This window comes from Eupeodes corollae, chromosome 1 (assembly GCF_945859685.1).
Source record: "Eupeodes corollae chromosome 1, idEupCoro1.1, whole genome shotgun sequence".
In the NCBI taxonomy this organism is placed as follows: Eukaryota; Metazoa; Arthropoda; class Insecta; order Diptera; family Syrphidae; genus Eupeodes; species Eupeodes corollae.
This window is the reverse complement of record NC_079147.1, coordinates 255,491,836-255,513,294: the sequence shown is the minus strand read 5'-3', so window position 1 is coordinate 255,513,294 and position 21,459 is coordinate 255,491,836. Positions and strand designations below refer to the sequence as shown.

General features: G+C 33.3%; 3 protein-coding genes across 3 annotated transcripts in view; all 3 read left to right on the top strand.

The window, feature by feature from the left end:
* Nucleotides 1-6,470, top strand: part of LOC129949948 (uncharacterized) — a 32,723-nt gene extending 26,253 nt beyond the window's left edge. Inside the window, exons 5-7 of the mRNA XM_056061698.1 lie at nucleotides 4,718-5,202; nucleotides 5,262-6,047; nucleotides 6,104-6,470. Of these exons, the coding sequence (XP_055917673.1) occupies nucleotides 4,718-5,202; nucleotides 5,262-6,047; nucleotides 6,104-6,397 (1,565 nt within the window). The 3' untranslated portion in view covers nucleotides 6,398-6,470. The remainder of the gene's footprint in view (nucleotides 1-4,717; nucleotides 5,203-5,261; nucleotides 6,048-6,103) is intronic.
* The window catches only part of LOC129943527 (probable cytochrome P450 6g2), a 144,594-nt gene that overhangs the window by 46,138 nt on the left and 76,997 nt on the right, over nucleotides 1-21,459 (top strand). The gene's annotated exons all lie outside the window — the stretch shown is intronic.
* Nucleotides 9,463-20,571, top strand: LOC129949938 (probable cytochrome P450 6g2). The gene is made up of 5 exons (XM_056061688.1): nucleotides 9,463-10,021; nucleotides 10,081-10,866; nucleotides 10,935-11,222; nucleotides 19,418-20,203; nucleotides 20,266-20,571. The coding sequence occupies exons 1-5, from the start codon at nucleotides 9,557-9,559 to the stop codon at nucleotides 20,557-20,559; spliced, it is 2,619 nt and encodes an 872-aa protein (XP_055917663.1). The 5' UTR covers nucleotides 9,463-9,556; the 3' UTR covers nucleotides 20,560-20,571.

The window sequence follows — 21,459 nt, the reverse complement described above, 5'->3', positions numbered from 1 at the left end:
CTCTCGCTTTTTGCTTTTGCACAGTTTTTTATATGTCGCATTAGCTTCGATGTATATGTTTCTAAATTGACCTTGGGGTGAGTTTCTGAAATTCCTGAGCCATGCGAATGAAATTCTGCGTGCCTTCTGGCATTCTTCGTCAAACCAAGGCTCTACCCTTGTTTTGTTTCGTGTATTACTAATCGGCTGCTGTGGATAAGATGCCTTAACGATTTGATCTAGCAAGCGAAAGTCCGTATTTTGGCGGTTGTGTAGATTGGTGTCCAAACATTGTCTGTATAATGAGGTTTTTGAGAGGTTCCAGTTGAGTCTAGGAAGTAATTGGTCGATGTTATTTACTACAGTTGAATGTCCAGTCATACGTAAGGTAACTACTATCGGCAGATGGTCTGAGTATGGAAGTTCTCGCACCTCGAAATCAGTCACAAAGGGTTCCCAATCTTCGCCTATCATTGAATAATCAATAGTTGATGAACCTTGACTACCAACAAAAGTAAAATCACCAGAAACGTCACTGGGCATTGTTCCATTTAGAATTCTCAATCCAAACGAGTCACACAGTTCAATTATTCGTTTTCCTCTTGTATTGCACACTACATCTTTAGTCTGCCTATTAATTCCTTTTGCTTTGTTAATTGTTCCTGCAACTTGACCGGTTCTCCCGTTCAGATCCCCAATCAGCATTATTTTCGATGAACTAATCGTATTAAATATCTCGCCGAGAATATCAAAGTCCTCATCCCAGTTATTGCAATTCAAGTACAGGGGGAGTATCAAAAGAGTTTTGTTGTTGATTTGCAATTTAACGTTCGTTAGGTGATTTTGATTGAGAATCTCACACTTCAAGTTTACTAACTCTTTTTTGTAACTGAAGTAACATCCTCCACTTGCTCTTCCTCTTGTTTGACTTCGTATTGCCGGGATCCACATAAACTAATAATCTATTAGTTTATTATCTATACTTGTGTAATTGTTCTCTGTTACAAAAGTTTCAAATTAAAATATATCTAATGACGAGGAGCATTTTTGGATGAATGGCTGTGTTAACAAGCAAAGACTACACCAACCGACAAGAGGTTCACCAGGTGACAGTCCATTCCCGAAAAGTTTACATTTGTCGGTTTTTGGCCGGCGGAGTAATTGGTACGTTCTTTTTTAAAAAACAACGTTAGTGAGGCGGTCGCCGTCAACAGCAAGCGCAACATAACGATGATAACTAATTTCTTATGTCCCAAATTGAACGACGCGGCGCTACGTGCCACACAGCTATTGCCACGATTAACATTTTGCATGAACGATTTAAGGGTAAGGTTATCTCTCACAGGGGTACTGTGAATTGGCCACCAAGGTCATGCGATTTGACCTACTTGACTTTTTCCTGTTTGTTTTCTTAAAGTCGCAGGTCTATAAAAATAAACCACAATCGACACATGCCCTAAAGGTAAACATAACACAAACCATCGCCCAAATTCAGCCGGATCTATGCGGAAGAGTCATTGAAAATTGGACCACTCTGATCCGTGGTTTGGTAAACCACAAGTTTCGGTAAACCACAAGTTTTATAAATAATCTGGAACGAATCTGGAACTAGGAATTGACCTTTTCTGCTCCGGCCATACACGAAATCGTTCAGAATCTTTTCAATCCCGCCTCGGACGGCCACAATATATGGCGATTCTGAATGCACATTTGGCCAACAGAGGCAGTAGTCATAAGCTCAGTATTTTGGATTAAATTTGTTGTGGAAGAAGAAGAAAATGTTTTAAATAAAATGAACTTTTATTGCAACAGTTTTGTTTGTTGTTAATGCTATGATATATTTTCTACACAATTAGCTTTTCCCTAGTGAATTGTTTGGACGGTCCAAGCGAGCTTTTAGTACTTGTTGGTTCATGTCGTGGGCCCATTCAACCCGTCCCCAGAACTTCAGTTGAAACTCTTTTTCTTGACGAGTTAGTATTACGTTAAAATCAATTTTAATTAATTTGAGAAGAGCAAAACTTTTTACTCACAAATTTTTTTATCAATACAAAATTTGACAGCCCGTGTTAAATAAATTTAAATGCCAAATGAAAACGTGTAAATGTTCGGTGTGAACGATTTTCGGGTTTTCGAAAACTTTTTGCCGAAAACCCGGTTTTGGGTTTGGTGTGAAAAACCTATTATTCTATTTCAACATCTACCCGCCCTTATTGAAAAACCCTTTACTAGACTTTCATCAATCGTTTTAATAATTTTTGTTTTATAATCTCTTAGATTAATGTTATAGACCAAGAACGATTTGTTTGTTAACATTTTTTTATCACATAAAGAATCAACATTTTTAATCGAAAACGGATGTTAAGATAATATAAGTCTTATCATTTCCTTTTTATATTTATCGGATTTTAAAACACCTACTTTCATGTTTCTTAAACCTATTGGGAGAATGCAAATTGATAAGAAATCTTAGCGCAAATAACTTGTAAGAATAACTTTTTAGATTACAAATCAAAAAGCCGAAAAAAACATTAAGACGTTACGAACTTATCATTTTAATTTTTATGTTGCTCTTAATGTCAAAATTTTGGAATTCAATCGCCTATTGATAAGATCATCGCAAATCTCTAAGAGATCGAGAACATACATTTTGATAGCTCTAATGACATTGGACACCGTACCCTTTCCATGACACTGTGTGCTCAATAAAAAGCACAAACTCCATATTTGCGGTATTTAATCGAAGGTGTATATGTATAGCAAAAACTGAACCGTAAAAAAAACTAATCACTGATTTCTGCATGAAAATGCGGATCATTTTGATGCATTTCTAGGACTTAATCAGTGAAGTGATGAAGTTACTGGTTATCTACCGGCTTGAGTTATTTACTAAGCTTTAAAATCTCCCTTCGTTTTTGATATTTCTTAATTCCAAATATCCAGCACAAATTGACAAATCTTGGTTTTCGTTAACAGTACGCGCTACAATAGCAATATTATCAATTGTTTTTGAGTCTACGGTTTAGATTTTTCTTACCACTTACTTGTTAAAACAGCTGAACAAATTAGGTCAACTTCTCGTCTGACAAGTATTGTGCTTAACGAATATAAAATAAGTGCTTTAGTTTACCGAAAATGTAATTAAAACATTTTCACCGTGTCGTAGTTTTAAATTATCAGAAATATCAAACGATGACAGCTGTCATTTTTGTTGAATAAACATTTATGTACCTTATAGCTTATGAAACTAAATTTCATAACAAACAATTTGTGTAAGGCATTTAAAGCACCTTAATGAAAACGAAAACGTAGTAATTCCGATAAGACTGTTTTACTCTATCTTGTCAACATCAAATACCTAGATAGGCGTAAGTAGGCACTTCGTCTTATATACTTAAAATTCTTAACAATACCCCGCATCTAATTCATACGATAATTGTATTCTAAATTATCACTTGTTACTTGAATACTTTAAGCTTGTACTTGCTCTATTGGGCATTTATTGGTTTCGTGTTAAAAATCCAGGTTATAAAAGGATAGAAAAGTTTTATTTTTGTCAAGCAACTTCTTTATTTCCTCTTATGAAAAGGTCTTATCCCACATATTATTGGAACTAAGGTCTGAACCGCTTTTTTAGCCCATTTTAACTTTTGATACCAAATGCAAACAAAATGATTTCGTGTACGGTTTTTATCAAATAATATCAAACCGACTTTAGAAATTATCATCAGCAAAATTGAGTTCTGGTTTTTCTTTCTAGATTTTTTAAATTTGTGTTCTTTTTCGACAAAACATCTTCATTTTTCTTCACTTTTCCAAAACGAAAGGCAGCTAGAGTAGTTTTCAACAGCAAATTTGTGCGATCAAGTCATGTATTTATTTATTAATGAATACTAAATTGTTTCTATTTTTAGAAAATCCAAGTACAATATGATAACAGATTAAACGTAATATTGATTAAATTAATAAATATGAAGTGAGCCAACGCGTGAAGCCTATAAATGATGTTGAATAAATTAATATAACGATCAGTCTTCAAAGAACCAAATCGACTTGAGGAAGTGAGAAAGTTATTGATATTTTGTTTTCTGGGAAAATATAATATATTTGTTTTAAGGTGATATATTTAAAGTTTTTGTTTGATAATATTTAGTCCGAAAAATGGATTTAATTTAAAAAGACAAGTTTGAATTTCAGATATCAAATTAAAGGCTTTACGAATTTTTATAACTTTTGTTAAACCCATACAAGTGTCAAGTTTTGTTTGTGTTCCAAATTATCTAACTGAGTGTGTTGCACAATTCGATTCGGAAGCTGTTAAAATGATTATTGATTGAAATCAAACCCTGTCAACAAATACCGATATCAAGACAATCGTTCTAAGCAAAGTTTGTTTGATTATCTTAAAAAATAATTTTTAAGAATTATTGTTCTGAGTTTTTAACAGTGCGAATTTTTAAAGGCTGTAAGGTTTGTTTAGCCATTTTTTGTTTTCGAAACTTTGAAACTTGATTTTCTATTATTATGCGATTGGAAGCTTATATCATTTTTGTTTAGCCATTCGGAAAACTTCTTTGAAAGTGTTTACCTCGGAATAAATTATTTTGAAAAGAAGTTAAAAATCGTTGTATTTCCTCTGACCTTTATGATTATTATGTTCATAACGTGCTCTAAATGAACACTTTTAAAAATTCATATCCAGTGTGCTACATTAACAAATTTCTAATTTATTTTTAAGATTCCTATCTTATTGTGATAATGGGAGTTTCTGAATGGCTTCTGGTTCTAGCTGGAGTAGTAACGGCCCTCTATTTCTGGATAAAACACCACTATTCATATTGGCGTCGACAAAATGTCCCCTATATCGAAGCAAATCCAATATTTGGAAATCTCAAGGAACTCATTTGCATGAAAATCAATCCAGCAGTTCATGTAGCTTCCCTATATAACCATAAAAATGCTCAAGATCAACCGATAGTTGGAATTCACATTTTCCATAAGCCAGCACTCCTACTGCGTGACTTGGACCTAATCAAGGCAATTATGATCAAGGACTTCAACAAGTTTTCAAACAGATATACAGCGTGTGACGTACATGGTGATCCCCTAGGACACTACAATATTTTCTTTCTAAAGAACCCACAATGGAAGGAAATTCGCGCAAAGTTGACACCAGTTTTCACAAGTGGCAAACTGAAACAGATGTTCCCACTTATTGCAAAGGTAACAAACCCCTTTAAGTTTAAAGATCTTCTTATCTAATTTTGTGATCTCTTTTATAGATTGGATTGGACTTGGATAAGTATTTGTGCAAACATTCCGTGGACTCAACGAACTGTGTCAAGGAAGTCAAAGAAATCAGTGCTCTCTTCACTACCGATGCCATTGCTTCTGTAGCTTATGGACTTGAAGCAAATTGTTTAAATAATCCTAAAAGTGAATTCCGTGAACAAGGAAAAGAAATATTTAAATGGAATACATACACCACCATTAGGTTCAATGGAATATTCTTCTTGCCAGAATTTGCAGCACTATTTCGTTGGAAAACTTTCACCAAAAAGGCTGCCTCATTTATTCGTGAAACTATATCATATGTAATGAGTGAAAGAATGAAGACGGGGTTGACGCGAAATGACTTGATTGACACTCTTGTATCGATTAAAAAGGCAGCTGCTGCTGAAGGTGAAGAGCTTGATGACGAAGTTCTCATTGCTCAAGCTGCTGTGTTTTTCACGGCTGGTTTTGAAACTACCTCATCGGGTATCTCCTTTGGATTGTACGAATTGTCCAAAAATCAAGAGATTCAAAATCGTCTTCGTGAAGAAATCAAAGAATGCTTGGAAAAGAACGATGGGAATGTAACTTATGAGACTCTGCAAGGAATGGAATACTTGAATATGGTTACGTTAGAAGTTTTAAGATTGTACCCGACGTTGCCGTTTTTGGATCGAGAATGTACATTGTCTAAGGGTGAAGAGGGTTATTCATTGGAGCCATATAGCAATTTCAAGATACCCAATGGAATGCCTATTTACATATCAACTTATGCCCTTCAAAAAGATCCAAAGGTATTGTATTTGTCTGCTTCATTTCTTCATTAACGTAATTTTGATTTTATTTTCAGTACTTCCCGAATCCATTAAAGTTCGATCCAGAAAGATTCTCTGCAGAGAATCGACCAAATCTAGTTCCTAATTCTTATATGCCATTTGGGGCTGGACCTCACATTTGCATAGGAGAACGTTTAGGAATCGTTAAAGTTAAAATCGGTTTAATAAGTTTTCTGAGAAATCATAAAGTAGACATATGTGAAAAAACCCCAAAAGTATTACAACTCGATCCTAAAGGTGTGCTTTTACAAGCTAAAGGAGGAATTTATTGTAAACTTATTAGAGATCCACTTTACGTTACGAAATAAAAATACGTGTGTGCTTATAATTAGTCCAAGTTTAGCTAGAAATAAGATTTATGAATAAAAATAGAATTTTAATTTTAAAAAAACTGAGACTTTTAACTCTTAAAATAAAACATGTCGACCTGAAGTTTCTTATCAAAAGAATCAACTGAATGTAGTCTTTGAAAAATTAACAGTTTGACAAATTTGAGAAATCAGAAATTTGAGCTCTAGATAATAAAAATAAAACAACATTCTAACGTATTATGCAACGAATTTTATACATATAATTGCTTACTTAATTTTATCAATAGGGGAGAGTGGTAAAAATGTGTACTTAATTAAACTCAACTCTTCAGGTTTAAAAAATATAAATATAAAAAGAATTTAGTTCAAAAACTTCATCATAATGATTCAGAAAATATTTTAAAACTATTACTACAGAGCAATTTAAATTTCCAAAAAGAAAGACAAATAAAATAGAAGAAGTCGTAACTAATTTTGAAAAAGAGTCAAATCAACGATAATTTACTGTAAAATAACAAGTTTTTTTATAGTTTAATCTAATTTGACGTTTTTTGAACATGGCTTTCTAAAATCATTTTAGTTGAATTTAAAAGTTTGCATTTGTGCTTTTAAAGTAAATTAAGTTTAAAAACAAAAATGTTTTCTTCATTTCATGTACAGAGTTTTCCAAATGGATTCCTTTTTTTATTGAATAAAGGGAAAGACAGTATGTGCGGCTGAAGAACGAATCTATATATTTGCTTGACAGTGCGACCGAAATTGGGCTCGAGGTTATATTGATGAGCATTCCTAAAAGCGCGTGTATTACGGTTAAACTGTTTAAGGGGAGAAATGCTCAGATATGGGAGTTATACTCAAGCTTTGGAGAGGGAGAAAAACTTCTTGCATCGCCTTAGAAAACTCAAACATCTTGTGGCATTTTTGGTGACATTGCGTATGTGATCGAGGTGGTTGGTGGTACACATACCGAAAATACCGAGATGTTCAGTCAATTCGCTGCAAGCGCCACCAATGGATAAAAGCAAAGGGGTTATACCACGCTTTAATGATACAAGATAGCATTGAGTTTTCGAAGCATTATATTCCACGCGGTTTTTTATTTCCATTGTACAATGCTATTTAGGTGGAATTTGATAAGCTCTGCAATTTCACATCTGAAGAAGAGGGATGTTAGTCTGAAAACGAACATGAATTGCTAAGCTACTATCGTCAGCAAAACATTGTATTGGATTAGAAGTTGAAAACAATAGTTCGAGTACGAAAAGAGATTGGTCCAATAAAATCACTATCGCGCTTAATGACAATAGGAGTTAGATGTATCCATCTGTATGACCTTGACTCCAAATTGGAGCTTTAACATAGACCTAATCTTTCCCATGGCTTAAAAGAAAAAGCCTTAAGGCTGTAAATCTGAAGATCTCGGTGGCAAATATTATGGTCGCTGCTTCCAGAAATAACACGTTCAGAAAACTTTTCGTGCAAAATTCCTATTGTTTCGCTGCTTGTGTTGCTTTGTCAAATGTCAAAAGTAGCGAACTATTTAAAATAAAACCTCTAGTACAATATGTCAAATATGACATCGCTCTGCTAACATACAATTTTCTTCATCACAGCCAGTAAACTTTTATGAAAATGTATTTAACGTTTTCACAACTGTCGTACATTTTTTGGACTTGGAGACAAAGCTGCTGACATTTTGTTTTATAATTAACGAACACTCAAACGACTTGTATACTTTTAATATGCCAAAGACATAATAGTGAGCATTCGACATCCGCGAAGTACAGCAAAAAAATAAATCTCTGTACTTCGTAGTACGGCTAAAGTTGGGTTCAAGGGTAAACTCATGGCCATTCCTATAAGGGCGGTTATTACGGTTAAATTGTTTAAGAGGAGGAATACAACTGGCATTTTCACTAGATTATAGTCCGTTAGCACGTTCACGGTAAAAAAGCGTGAGACAAGAAACTTTACGACGATGTTCGAGTGACGTAATTGAGCTAATGATATAAATGTCACTAATAATTTTAAAATCTCTTCTATTAAAAAAGATAGCAACTCTTTAGCCAGTTTTCGTTTTTAGTTCAGAACAAAACCAGAACTGTCAAACGAAGAGTTGCTTTTCTTTAATAGCTCTTCAAATTTGTGTCTATTTTACGCTCTTAACATTTTCTGAGACTTTTCAGAGAGCGCTTTATGAGCTCAGAATAAGAAAGCTTAAAACACTTGTTGACATATGAAAATAAAAGTGTTTTAATTTTAATTTAACTTTTAATTCGTATGTCTTATTTCTGTAGAAAAAAATTGCTAGTAAATTGACAAATGTCAAAATTTTACTGTTAAATGTTCAGGTCGTAGTACCAATGGTGTCATGATTAATGCGTAGAACTGTTATGCTATAGGTTTTGGGTTCAATCCCTGCCTGTGCCACATAAAGTTTTCTTCGCCTTTTTCTTGTAATTGACAAATCCTCCAAGTGTAATTCTTGTTCGGCTTTGACATTAAAACTATACATCAAATAATTGAGAGTTGTAAGTCTCTAGGCCCTAGTTTTCTACGAAGCTTAAAAGGAAACACGCCTATTAAATAAGACAAATTTTTTTAACATTAAGTCTTATTTGTAATTTATTAAATTGTATCATTTTACCACTACTGACTCCGGTCTCCCCTATACTTTTGATGTACTTACTTCATTTTATTATAAGATTTTATTTAGAGAGTTGAATTATAATATTACACAAACAAACAAACTTAATTTTAAATGCCATAATATTTACAATTCATAAATAATATACACATGTCTCAATGGCATTATAAATATAATAAAACTTGATAACACTGATGTCTAGTTAGATTCTACCTTTAACATATTCAAGAGGTATCTTGTTAAGGTAAGCAACGCAATAGGTAAGGTAAAGAAAGTACATAATGTGACGATTGTTTCACCTGGCAAGATCTTATTAAAATTATAATTAAATTTAAAATGTATACAATGATATAAAATTATCTGAGTCTATAAAAGATCTTGGATTAAAATTCGTTGAACAGTGTTTAAAAAACTATCCAGTGAAGTTGTTAACTTTTTTTCTCAATTTAATGAGCGAAATACGCATTTATGCATATTAAAGTAGTTAATTTTTATAGATATTTTTTACTATGAGTGTTTCTGAATGGCTTCTGGTTCTAACCGGAGTTGTTACAGCTCTTTACTTTTGGATAAAACATCACTATTCATATTGGCGTCGACAAAATGTTCCCTTCATTGAACCGAATAAAATATTTGGAAATCTCAAGGAATTAATTTGCATGACAGTCAATCCTGCAGCTCATATAGCTTCGCTGTATAATCACAAAAATGCTCAAGATCAACCAATTGTTGGTATTCACATTTTCCACAAACCTGCACTTCTCTTACGTGACTTGGATTTAATCAAAACAATTATGAACAAGGATTTTAATAAGTTCTCAAACAGATACACGTCATGCGATCCACATGGTGATCCTTTAGGGCATTATAACCTTTTCTTTTTGAAGAATCCACAGTGGAAGGAAATGAGATCAAAAATTACTCCCGTTTTCACGGGTGGCAAATTGAAGCTAATGTTTCCACTTGTTGCAAAGGTAAGTACAATTTTTCTTTTTTCAAAGTTGTGTCATAAAATATTTAGTCCTTTTGATAGATCGGAGTGGACTTAGATGATTATTTGTGCAAGATGCCTTTGGATTCAGGAAATTGCATCAAAGAAGTCAAAGAAATCAGTGCTCTCTTCACCACTGACGTCATTGCGTCTGTGGCATATGGTCTCGAAGCGAATTGTTTGAAAAACCCCAGAAGTGAATTCCGTGAACAGGGAAGTGAAATTTTCAAATGGACAACGTACACAACTATTCAATTCAATGGAATATTCTTCTTACCAGAATTCACGGGGTTGTTTGGTTGGAAGACGTTTTCCAAAAAGGCTGCTACGTTTATTCGTGAAACTATAGCCTTTGTGATTCGTGAAAGAATGAAGTCTGGAGATACCCGAAATGATGTGATAGACACTCTTGTATCTTTGAAAAATACTGCTGCAGCTGAAGGTGTGCAGTTAGATGATGAAACTCTTATTGCAGTAGCGGCTGGATTGTTTACTGCTGGTTTTGAAACGACTGCCTCCTCCATCGCATTTGGATTGTATGAATTGTCAAAAAATCAAGAAGTTCAAAACCGTCTTCGTGAAGAAATCAAAGAATGTTTGGAAAAAAACGGAGGAAATATAACTTATGATGGTCTTCAAGAGATGGAATATTTGAATATGGTTGTTCAAGAAATATTGAGATTATATCCATCGTTACCGTTCTTAGATCGAGAATGTACTCTGCCAAAGGGCGAAAAAGAGTACTCCCTGGAGCCTTATAGTGATTTTAATATTCCTCATGGAATGCCAGTTTATGTTTCAGTCTTTGCGATTCATAAAGATCCAAAGGTAAGTTTCGTTATAAATAAACACTATTTAGATGATTCAAAATTAATGTTTGCTTGTTTTTCTTTTAGTACTTTTCAAATCCCGATGAATTCGATCCTGAAAGATTTTCCGCAGAGAATATTTCAAATTTAGTGCCTAATTCTTATATGCCTTTTGGAACAGGGCCGCATAATTGTATTGCAGGACGTTTGGGAATTATTAAAGTTAAAATTGGTTTGATAAGCTTCTTGCGAAACCACAAAGTTAACACTTGTGAGAAATCCCATAAAACACTAACACTCGATCCGAAAGCTGTACTCTTGCAAGCTAAAGGTGGACTTTATTGCAAGTTTATCAGAGATCCACTTTTCAAAAAATAAGAATGTAAATTTAGATTAATTTTCTAAGATATACACAAGCTATATAAATAAAAAAATAAATTTGTAATTGAATACTAACTATTTATTTATACACAGTGTAAAATAAAATGTACATGAAAAAATTGCCTTAATATTTTTGTATAAGACATCTCGTAATTTTCACTCCAAACATTTTTTTTTATTATGAAACGTCAAAATGAGTCACCTTAAAAGATTTTGATATGAAAATCGTCTGAAGGAGTTTCAAATTCGAACATGACATTATTGAATTTATACTGTGAACGTACCCTTCAATTAGTAGTACCTCTGGAGTGATGGTTAGTGCGTAGGACTGTCATGCCAAAGACCTTGTCTTCATCTTTGCCTTTTTGCGAGAAAATTATAAAAAATCCCCAAAGAGTAATTATTGACATGAAAGTGTTTTCTCAAATCGGCTGTTTAGATTCGACTGAAAACTGTAGATTTCCTCCATCGCTGAGAACATTACTGGCACACACAAATTGTTTAGAGTTGTAAGTCACTATTTATTTACATCCTTTAATTGGTAATCAAACTGTCAACGTGCCCTTTAAAATAAGAAGGGTATTTTTTACAGTGAGCCAAATTGTCATTTAATTAAGTCATTACGAGAAGTATGAAATCTGTAATTGAAGCCCTAGCTATTTTGTCCACATAAGTGAGAAAAAAGAACATCTTACTTTTGAGGTAACTTTCGACCTCTTTTTGACACATATTCAAATCGCATGATCTTGGTGGCCATTTGATATTGCCATGACAAGAAATTACGTGGCCAAAAAATGTTTTTTTTTGCAATAAACCATGCTCGGTCGATTTGTGTGGCATGTGGCACCGTCTTGTTGAAACCACATAACGCTCCGAATTGATGGTGATAATCGTTAATAAGGTCCATCATACCCCCGGAACAAAGAGCGTACCAAACAGTAAATTTTTTTTGGATGTAATGGCTTCTCTTCATTACTTGAGGATTCTCAGAACCCCAAATACAGTCAAACTTCCCCAAATCGAATTTGCACAGGACCAGAAAATTCGTTATATAGAAAATTCGTTAAACAGAAATTCATAGTCAGTGATTTTAGTTTGGATAACATTCTTCCATTTTATTTTTCAACAAAATCGTCTAATAAATTGAGAGATTCAAATAAATTAGTCGATAAGTTATTTACTTCCCATAGGAAGTTATTGTAATGGGTCCGATTTGTCAAATTGAAAATTTTGACATTTCTCGACGTTTCAAAGTCCCTAGAGTCGAAATAAAAGATTTTTAGAAAGATGTCTGTGCGTGCGTGTGTACGTACGTTTGTACGTCCGTACGTTCGCGACGTTTTTTTCGTCGTCCATAGCTCAAGAAGCAGAAGATATATCGAATTCAAATAAATTTTGTTATACAGATAATAAAACAGAAAGATGCAGAAAGGGCTCTCAAGAAAATTGCGTGGGTGGTTTTTTTACCATAGCAGTTTGAAAAAAAGGTGAAAATTTTGGTTAACCCTAAATATCTTACGAACCAAAAACGCTAGAGACTTGAATTAAATTTTTTTATAATAAAATGTAACGTGATACCAAAGAAGTATATTTTTGCAAAAATTCCATTTTACGTTTTTTTTTATAAATCAAAAAAACTGAAAAAAAAATTTGACTAAAATATGATTTCATCTCTAAAACAATTTTGTGCAGCGAAAAATAATGTTTTTGACATCTGATAAAATTTTGAGAAAAATCTAATTGACAGTTTTTTTTATAAAAAATAAAAATCTAAAAAAAATATTACTCAAAGTTCGTAAAAATTGAATATCGATTCAAATATCTTTTCAAGAACTTGAAATTTAGGCTTCAAGCTTATTTTATCTTATAAGAAATATTGTTTTAAACATTTTGAAAAATGTTGAGAAAAATCGAATTGACAGTTAATTTACAAAAAATAAAAACATAAAAAAAAAATTGTAAAAGTTGGTAAAAATTGATTTTCGACTCGAATAACTTTTCAAAACTTTGAGATATTGGCTTTAATTTACTTTTATCTTTCAAAAAATCTTGTTGTCAACATTCAGTTAAAGTTTGAAAAAAATCGAATTGACAGTTTTTTTTACAAAAAATAAAACTCTAAAAAAAAAGAAAAATAAAACTTATTAAAAATTTACTTTCGGCTCAAATAGCTTTTCAAAAATTAAAAATATTGGTTTCAAACTTATTTTATTTCACAGAAAATATTGTTTTCAATATTCAATAATTTTTATATAAAAATCCAACAGTCCGTTTTTTCATAAAAAATAAAATCTGCAAAAAATAGTGCGCAAATTTGGTAAAAATACATATAGACAATCTTTTAAGCAAGACAAATCGACAGACGGGGTGGGAAGTTATCAGTGTGGGTCGCATCACAGCCTCTTTTTTTTAATTCATTTTTATTAATTCATTCTTAAACCCATCTTAAAGCTTGACAAAAATTCATAAAACTAGTCTAATTATCCATAACTTACAACTAACTTAATGGTCCCATACGGACACTCTAAGTTAAACTATAACACTAAGTCCATCGCACTAACCATCATGCCACTTGTACTACCTATTAGCATTTTTGGCGATGTCAAATATGTGATCACTCCATTCGCCTTTTTTCCATCCCCTCGGAAAAAGGCCTGTAGAATAGGACAGATGGAAATGCTTACGCAGTGGTTTTGCCAGCGTGGAAAAACACCACTTCAGAACAATAGCGGGGATACCATCCGAGCCAACGGATTTGTGAATGTCAAGATTTTTAAGTACTCTAGTAACTGAACGAGTGCGAAAGAAGATTCGTCCATCAACAGCGTTTAAGCTTTCAAGTACAGGCGGAGTCATGTCACCCACTGGCAGCATCGAATTAACAGAAAACTGTGCTGCAAGCAAATTGGCTTTATCAATCGAGCTTACATAGGGAGTGTCGAAGCCTTAGGGTTACGCAAATTTTTTTACAAATGACCAGAAATTACTACAATTGGGACATTGTAGTATTTTTTGCCGTAAATTCTGGTCATGCAAAAATGTAATGCGTCGTATATGTCCGGTATAGGTCTTCCTAGCTTGTTTGAACTTATTCCGGTTTTCTTCAGTTGGGTTGGCTTTGTAAATCCGGAAACTTACATTTTACTTTTCACATCCAGAAAGGTTCAAAGTCGAAACACTTCAAAGGCAATATCTGTTTTTTATCTACGGAGACTGCCCTCCATGAAGTAGTGCGTACTGTAGAACAAACAATCCATTATAAAGAATTTACTCTTGCCACCTTCCTAGACATAGAAGGTGCTTTTAACAACGTCCTTACAGAATCCATAGAAGAATCGCTCGTTAAGTTCGGTGTAGAAGACTTCATTCGAGAATGGATTATTTCCATGCTCAGTGGTAGGAAGATTCGAGCCACTCTAGGCAATACAATCGCAACAAAACACGTGAGTAGGGGAACACCCCAGGGTGGTGTCCTTTCGCCTCTTCTATGGCTTCTGGTCATGGATACAATTCTCGTTAAATTAGAGAGATGTGGATTAAAGGCGGTAGCCTAAGCGGATAATTTGGTGCTATTGGTGTCAGGAAAGTACACCTCTGTGATTAGTGAAATCACGGAGTCAGTTTTGGAGAAAGTTAGCAACTGGGCCACGAGTTGTGGACTAGGAGTTAACCAAAGTAAAACTAAACTGTTGCTCTTTACCACCAAAGCTAAAGTACCGCCCTTCACGCTACCTCGACTCAACGGTCAAATCCTATCATTGTCTTCCAGTGCAAAATATTTGGGAGTTATACTCGACCCTAAACTAAACTGGAAACTAAATATTGAAGTACGGGTTAAGAAGGCCTGTGTTGCCTCCTACGCCTGCAGCAAAACTTTCGGCAAAAAGTGGGGACATCAGTCGAAGATGATTTTATGGACGTACACAGCCGTAGTACGTCCAATCTTAACATATGGTTCGATTGTGTGGTGGCCTGCTCTTAGCAAAGCCTATAATATTAATAAGCTAAAGAATGTTCAGAGGACAGCTTTGTGGGCACCACAGGGGCCATGCGTACTTGCCCAACGGACGCCTTAAACGTTATTTTGGATCTTCTACCAATCGACCTTTTTATTAAATACATAGTTTCCTGCAGCGCTATTAGGCTGAAGGAATCAAATAGCTGGTTGTCAAAACCTTATGGTCACAGCAACACTACGAAATTGATTCCCTCAGATATTATCTCGGTAGACACTGACTACTGCACTCCTACTTTGAGCCTTAGTAAGGGTTTTAAGGTTATTTTCCCAACGAGAGAAGATTGGGAGGATGACACCGTGTCGATAGGTTTCGACACAATTATCTTTACTGACGTGCTACGTTGCCTTGGGATCGCCATTTCTACCTACCTACCTATCTGTTTTTTAAGTCAATCGTTCTTCAACTTTATTAATTATCAACAACTTTTTTTATCAAAAAAAAATGATACTTTGAGACATTTTCAATTATATTTACTGAAGCCTGAACATAGAATGCTTGGATTTAAAATCTTGGGAAATTCATCTTATAAGGTTTTTTTTCTCTAAGCATTCTGTTGTTTTTAACCGAAAATTATTCGAAAAAAATTCGTGATGTGGAAACAAAAACATATGAGATTTGGATTTCCAGCAACAAAATTTGTTAGTTGTAGAGAAAAATTCGATTTATAAAAATTTGTAATGAGGAGATCAACACACACCAAAAAAGTAACCAAAAAGATGTGTACTCAAACTCAATTCGTAATAGAGAATCTTCGTTATGTAGAAGTTCGTTATAGGGAAGTTTAACTGTACGATAATTTTGTTTATTAACATACCCATCGATTGAGAAATGTGCTTCGTCACTGATGAAAATTTTGTTCTTAAAATCGCGGGCCACCCCCTGTTGTGCAAGCACCCATTCGACGCATCTACGACGCACGTTGTGAATGGTCAGCTGGGTTCAGTTGTTGTGTAAACTGGACTTTATATGGATGTACGTGTAAATCAAAATGCAAAATACGTTACAATGTACCATAAGACTGTCCTAATTCCTGAGATCGACGAAGAATCGACACTTTCTTTCTTCGACAACACTTTCACTTACAGCAGCGATATTACGAGTGATATGAGCAAAACGATGATGCACAGGCCCCACAATACCCGTAACCAATCCAGTCTCTTCAAATTTCATCACAATTTTGGCAATTGCTTACGTAATTGGACAATTATGTAAACCATAATCTCCTTTTAATGCACGATATGTGGCTGTGGGAGAATCACCATTTTTGTAGAAGGTTCAAAAATATTTCTGCGTTGTGCGATAGTTTAGAAATACATTTTCGTAAATGTCAGACCCTCAACTGAAAAACAAAAATGGTTTAACAACTTAGTTTTACATAATGCCGAATTCCAACCCTAGACTTTTCAAACCGCTAAGTCGATATAGTAGCTCTATATCATAATGTGAACCAAATTGTATCTAATTTTTCTAATAAAAAATACATTTCTGAGTAAGAGGTGTTCTAAAACATTTTAAAACGCATTAAAGTCCAAAAGAAAACATTTATTTTTTTTAAATTTATATAACAAAACACTTTTGAAGATTTAAATCTAAAAATTAATAAGGAAATTTTAACTATAGAGCACTTATTTTTATATTAAATTTAATAATACGTAATCGACTTTAACTATCTAATTATTATATTAAAAACAACCTTAAGCGCGACGTAAATAATTAAACGAAGTAAATAATTAAACTTCACAACTGACTATTAGTTTTGAAATTTAACTTCTAAACAGACTTTTTAAATGCCCAAAATGAAGAAAGTCTATAAAAAATTTCCATAGAATTTATGGATATTTTGTATTTCTTCCCAAAAGTCATTTCAAACTAAATGTTTTATTGATTAAATTTATCTTTACATTAAAAATTTGGATAAAGTTATATAAGAATTATAAAACCTATATTCATAACAACAGAAAGTACCAATTTTTAAGATTAAAATCTTAATTTGATTATAAAAACACAACAATATAATTAATAATAACATTCAAAACCACGTAAAGTTCTCCTCATGATTGATTAAACTTGCTTTTTTAATCCTACCGTGTTTCGAATCGATTTTAATAAAATTTTCCATCAAACTTATTAGATTTTTTGGAAAAAAAAACAGAAATTTTGGAAACTGTGGCAGCTAAGGAATGTGAAGACAAATTAAAATCTGATAATTTATCCTGCATAATCATATCTGATTAGAAATGTATGGACAAAAAGTCCGTGAAATGTCAACAAAATCTAAAACTTGCTTTCTCGAATTTTTCCTAAATCATTTCTATCCAAGAAAAAAAAAAACATAAAATCAAATTCGTTGTAGAAAATTGTTTGTTTTCCTTGGAAACACATTCAGAAGTTTATATGGAGACATTTCTGGCGTTTTTTCCAAACAAAATCGTAATTTCTTCTGGCCCAATTTCCGGAAATCGAAACTTTTATTTATTTGTAATTGTTATTTTCTTTATGTGGACCCAATACATGACCTGAAGATCCTTAAGTAGCTTAAATTACTTTCGATGCGATATAAAAGAAAACTAGTAACGAATTTGATAGTGATAGTTTCGAAACTTGCATAGACTGCTAGTGCGCATTTGAATACGAAATTAAACAAAAAATTGAAAAACAAACCAGAAGTTTTCTTTATTGGAGTAGCAGCCTGGTTACTTTTGAGGAATTTTCTAACAGTCTTCTGAAAAAAAAGTAATACACGAAACTTACCACAGCAAAGCTTAATATAATACGCAGTGATTAGTGACATTATATCAACAGCAGTTTTGGGTTAAAAAAAAATGTAGACCGATATTTAAATTCGATTATACAATGTGATGAAAAGTGAAAAAGTCTTACGGCCAATTTCTTTACGAAGTTCCAAAATAAAATAAAAACTCGATCTAATACATAATTCTCGGTTTATCTATGGAACTTCATCTATTTTAAAAATATTTAGAACTTTCTTAAACGTCTAATCTTAACTGTAACTGTGTTAAAAATCATTTTTGAGTTTTCAGAATTTTAGATAGATAGTTGTGACAAAAATGCAACAATATTTATATAAGTTTAATAAAAATTCATGTGGTCTGAAATTTAATCGAAGCGCGAAATTAATCTACAAATTTAGTCTTTGAAGAAGTAAAAACATTGTTAAACCAAGTTCTAATATCCTATACCCCCAAATTTGAACTTGATGAAGAAATAACTTAGAACTAAATCGAGTTCAAATTTATCAATAATTTATGGAGAATTTAACATTGTCAAGAAATTGTAGTAACAGTTTTTAAATTAGATTAAAATCTGATGAAAACGTCCTTATCATAATTAAAAAACCGTGTTTAATCTATTTGTAGACATTTTCATTGCAAGTTCAGTAGATTACGCAAAATTTGGAACTTTTATTGGTGGACCACATTGAGCTTCTGTGTTTTTTCTGCTATTTACTTCAAAGACCTCTCAAGTCATATGAACCAAATCAAATCAGACAGACCATCGTCAGTACTCAGTTTTAGCAAAATTTGAAAAAAGGCTTATAGTAGGAATAATGCACCAAATAACCTTCAATTAATTGCTCTTTTTGAAAGAACTATTTACCTCATTTTAGCTGTGAATACGTGTCAAAATGTTCCTAACCATATTTCTTATACTCGTCGTCGGTGGTCTTACTAAATTTTACATCTGGATGAAATATCAATTTTCCTACTGGAAGAGAAAAAATATAGCTTATGTTGAACCAATGCCAATAATTGGTAATATAAGAGCTATGCTTACATTGAGGAGCTGTCCTGCTGAACAATTAAGGGAGTTATATAACCATGAAACCATTAAAAATCAAGCTGCCTTCGGAATGTATATGTTCAATAGACCTGCCCTTATAATTAGAGACCCTGCTCTGGCAAAAACTATTCTAATTAAGGAATTCAATAGGTTTGCAAATCGCAATGCTTCGGCGGATCCACATGGCGACCCATTGGCATTCAATAATCTATTCTTTTTAAAAGGTGAGCCTTGGCGAGAGATGCGATCTAAAGTGACTCCAGTTTTTACCAGTTGAAAATTGAAGCAAATGTTTTCATCCATCAACGAAGTGAGGTTTTTTTTAAAAGTTGAGGTTAAAAATCTTTAAAAAACTCACCTTATTTCTAGATAGGAAGTGAATTGAATCAATATCTTTGTCGATTGACTAAAGATACAAAAGAATGTGTTAGAGAGGTTAAGGAAATCAGCGCCCTCTATACCACCGATGTCACTGCTTTGGCGGCTTATGGAATATATGCAAATAGTTTGAAAAATAAGAACAGTGACTTCCGACGAAATGGTAAACCAATCTTCACATGGACCACACTCAAGGCACTTGAGTATATTGTAATTTTCTTTGTTCCACACTTGGTGAAACTTTTTCGTGCAAAGGTATTCTCTCCGGAATCAACCAAATTTCTGCGGAAATCCATAAGTTTTGTAATGGCTGATAGAGCCAAATCCAGAACAACAAGAAATGACTTAATTGACATTCTGGTGCAGTTAAAAAAGACCTCTGAAGATAAGGGTGAATTTGTGGATATAAACAAGCTAATCGCACAAGCTGCTGTCTTTTTTACGGCGGGCTTTGAGACTTCTTCTTCAACTATTGCCTTTGGATTGCATGAATTGTCAAGGAAACCCGCTTTACAGAAGCGATTAAGAGACGAAATAAAAAAGTCACTTATGGCAAATGAGGGTAAATTAACCTATGACTCCCTGAATGCTATGGAATACTTGGATATGGTGATTCAAGAGGTCTTGAGAATGTACCCACCACAACCATTCCTAGACCGAAGATGTACTTTAGCCAAAGGTGAGGAGGAGTTCTCACTAAGTCCACAGCTTGACTATAATATTCCAAATGGTATGGCTGTCTACTTTCCAGTCTTTGCTATTCAAAGAGATCCAAAGGTATCTTGAATTAAGTTTGCTCATTCTTTTGTAAATCTATTTATACATTTTATTTTTTTTAGTACTTTCCGAACCCCGATGAATTCGATCCGGAAAGATTCTCCCCAGAGAATAAGCCAAAAATAACACCATTTTCCTACATGCCATTTGGCGTTGGACCACACAATTGTATTGGCGAACGATTAGGAACACTTCAGTCTAAGATGGGACTTGTAAATTTTTTAAGGAGTCATTACGTGGAGCCTTGTGAAAAATCACACAGCAAAATTATACTAGACCCCAAGGGATTGCTTTTAAGTGCCCAAGGAGGAATTTATGTTAAATTAGTTGAGGATTTATTGTTTATTGAGAAATAAATCTTTATTTTTCTTAATCAATGCAAAATACTCGCTTTACATTATTTTACAAAAAAAAATTGATAGACTAAATATGAAAGAAATGGAAAGAATGAAAAGTTAATCATACAAATTTTAAATGATATTTAACTCAGTTAAAGTAAACAAAGTTTTCTTAAATTTGAAAGAAGTCAAATTAGAAAACTTAGAACTCTTATTGTTTGTCTACTTTTTTCGAACAGCTGAAGTTTGATTTTATTTTTTGACAGCTATACCAATCTAGCTATCCAAATCCTTAAATAAAGTTCACAGTCATATCCAACACAAGATTGAAAGTAGCCAATGAAACAGCCCCACCTTTAATTTGCCCCTGAGGTGGGACTCTGTAGAATTGACAGGTTTATTGATACTCAAACAAATGTAAGTTTCTAAGAAAGTTTGCTTTTTAGTAAGGAGTGAATTATTAAACAAAAACAAACATTGTCGTACATTTATGTTCTTCCTCAAAAAGATTGACACTTTTCTATTATTAAAGGATAGTCTACTAAAAATATTAAAAGCTTAAAAAATGTCATGTACGAAAAAAAATTTGCCATAAATAAATTCCTATAAAATGTTTTACTGTAAATATCCCGCTTTTTGGGCAGCTGTCACAATTAAAGATGTCATCTATTGACAAATGAACACAACAACTTCATTCTCAATGGCTGCTTTCAATCTCAGACAGATACGGTATCCAGATACCTTTTTGTTCGTGTTTTACGTGTACAATAACAGCTGATCAAAAACAAGTGAGATTTCAAAAAGGAATCTAAAGGTATCCAAGAATTTCTGGGGTATATAGGTATCTGACAGAACAGCTGATTCAAAACACGGTTGAATTTCAAGAAACTTGAACATTGATTTCAGCTCTCTGTTAGA

Coding starts and splice junctions, on each gene's coding strand:
- LOC129949938 (XM_056061688.1), top strand. CDS start 9,557: ATGAGTGTTTCTGAATGGCTTCTGGTTCTAACCGGAGTTGTTACAGCT. Junction 10,867..10,934: donor CGATTCATAAAGATCCAAAG/GTAAGTTTCGTT, acceptor TTTTTCTTTTAG/TACTTTTCAAATCCCGATGA. Junction 11,223..19,417: donor GAGATCCACTTTTCAAAAAA/TAAGAATGTAAA, acceptor CCTTATTTCTAG/ATAGGAAGTGAATTGAATCA.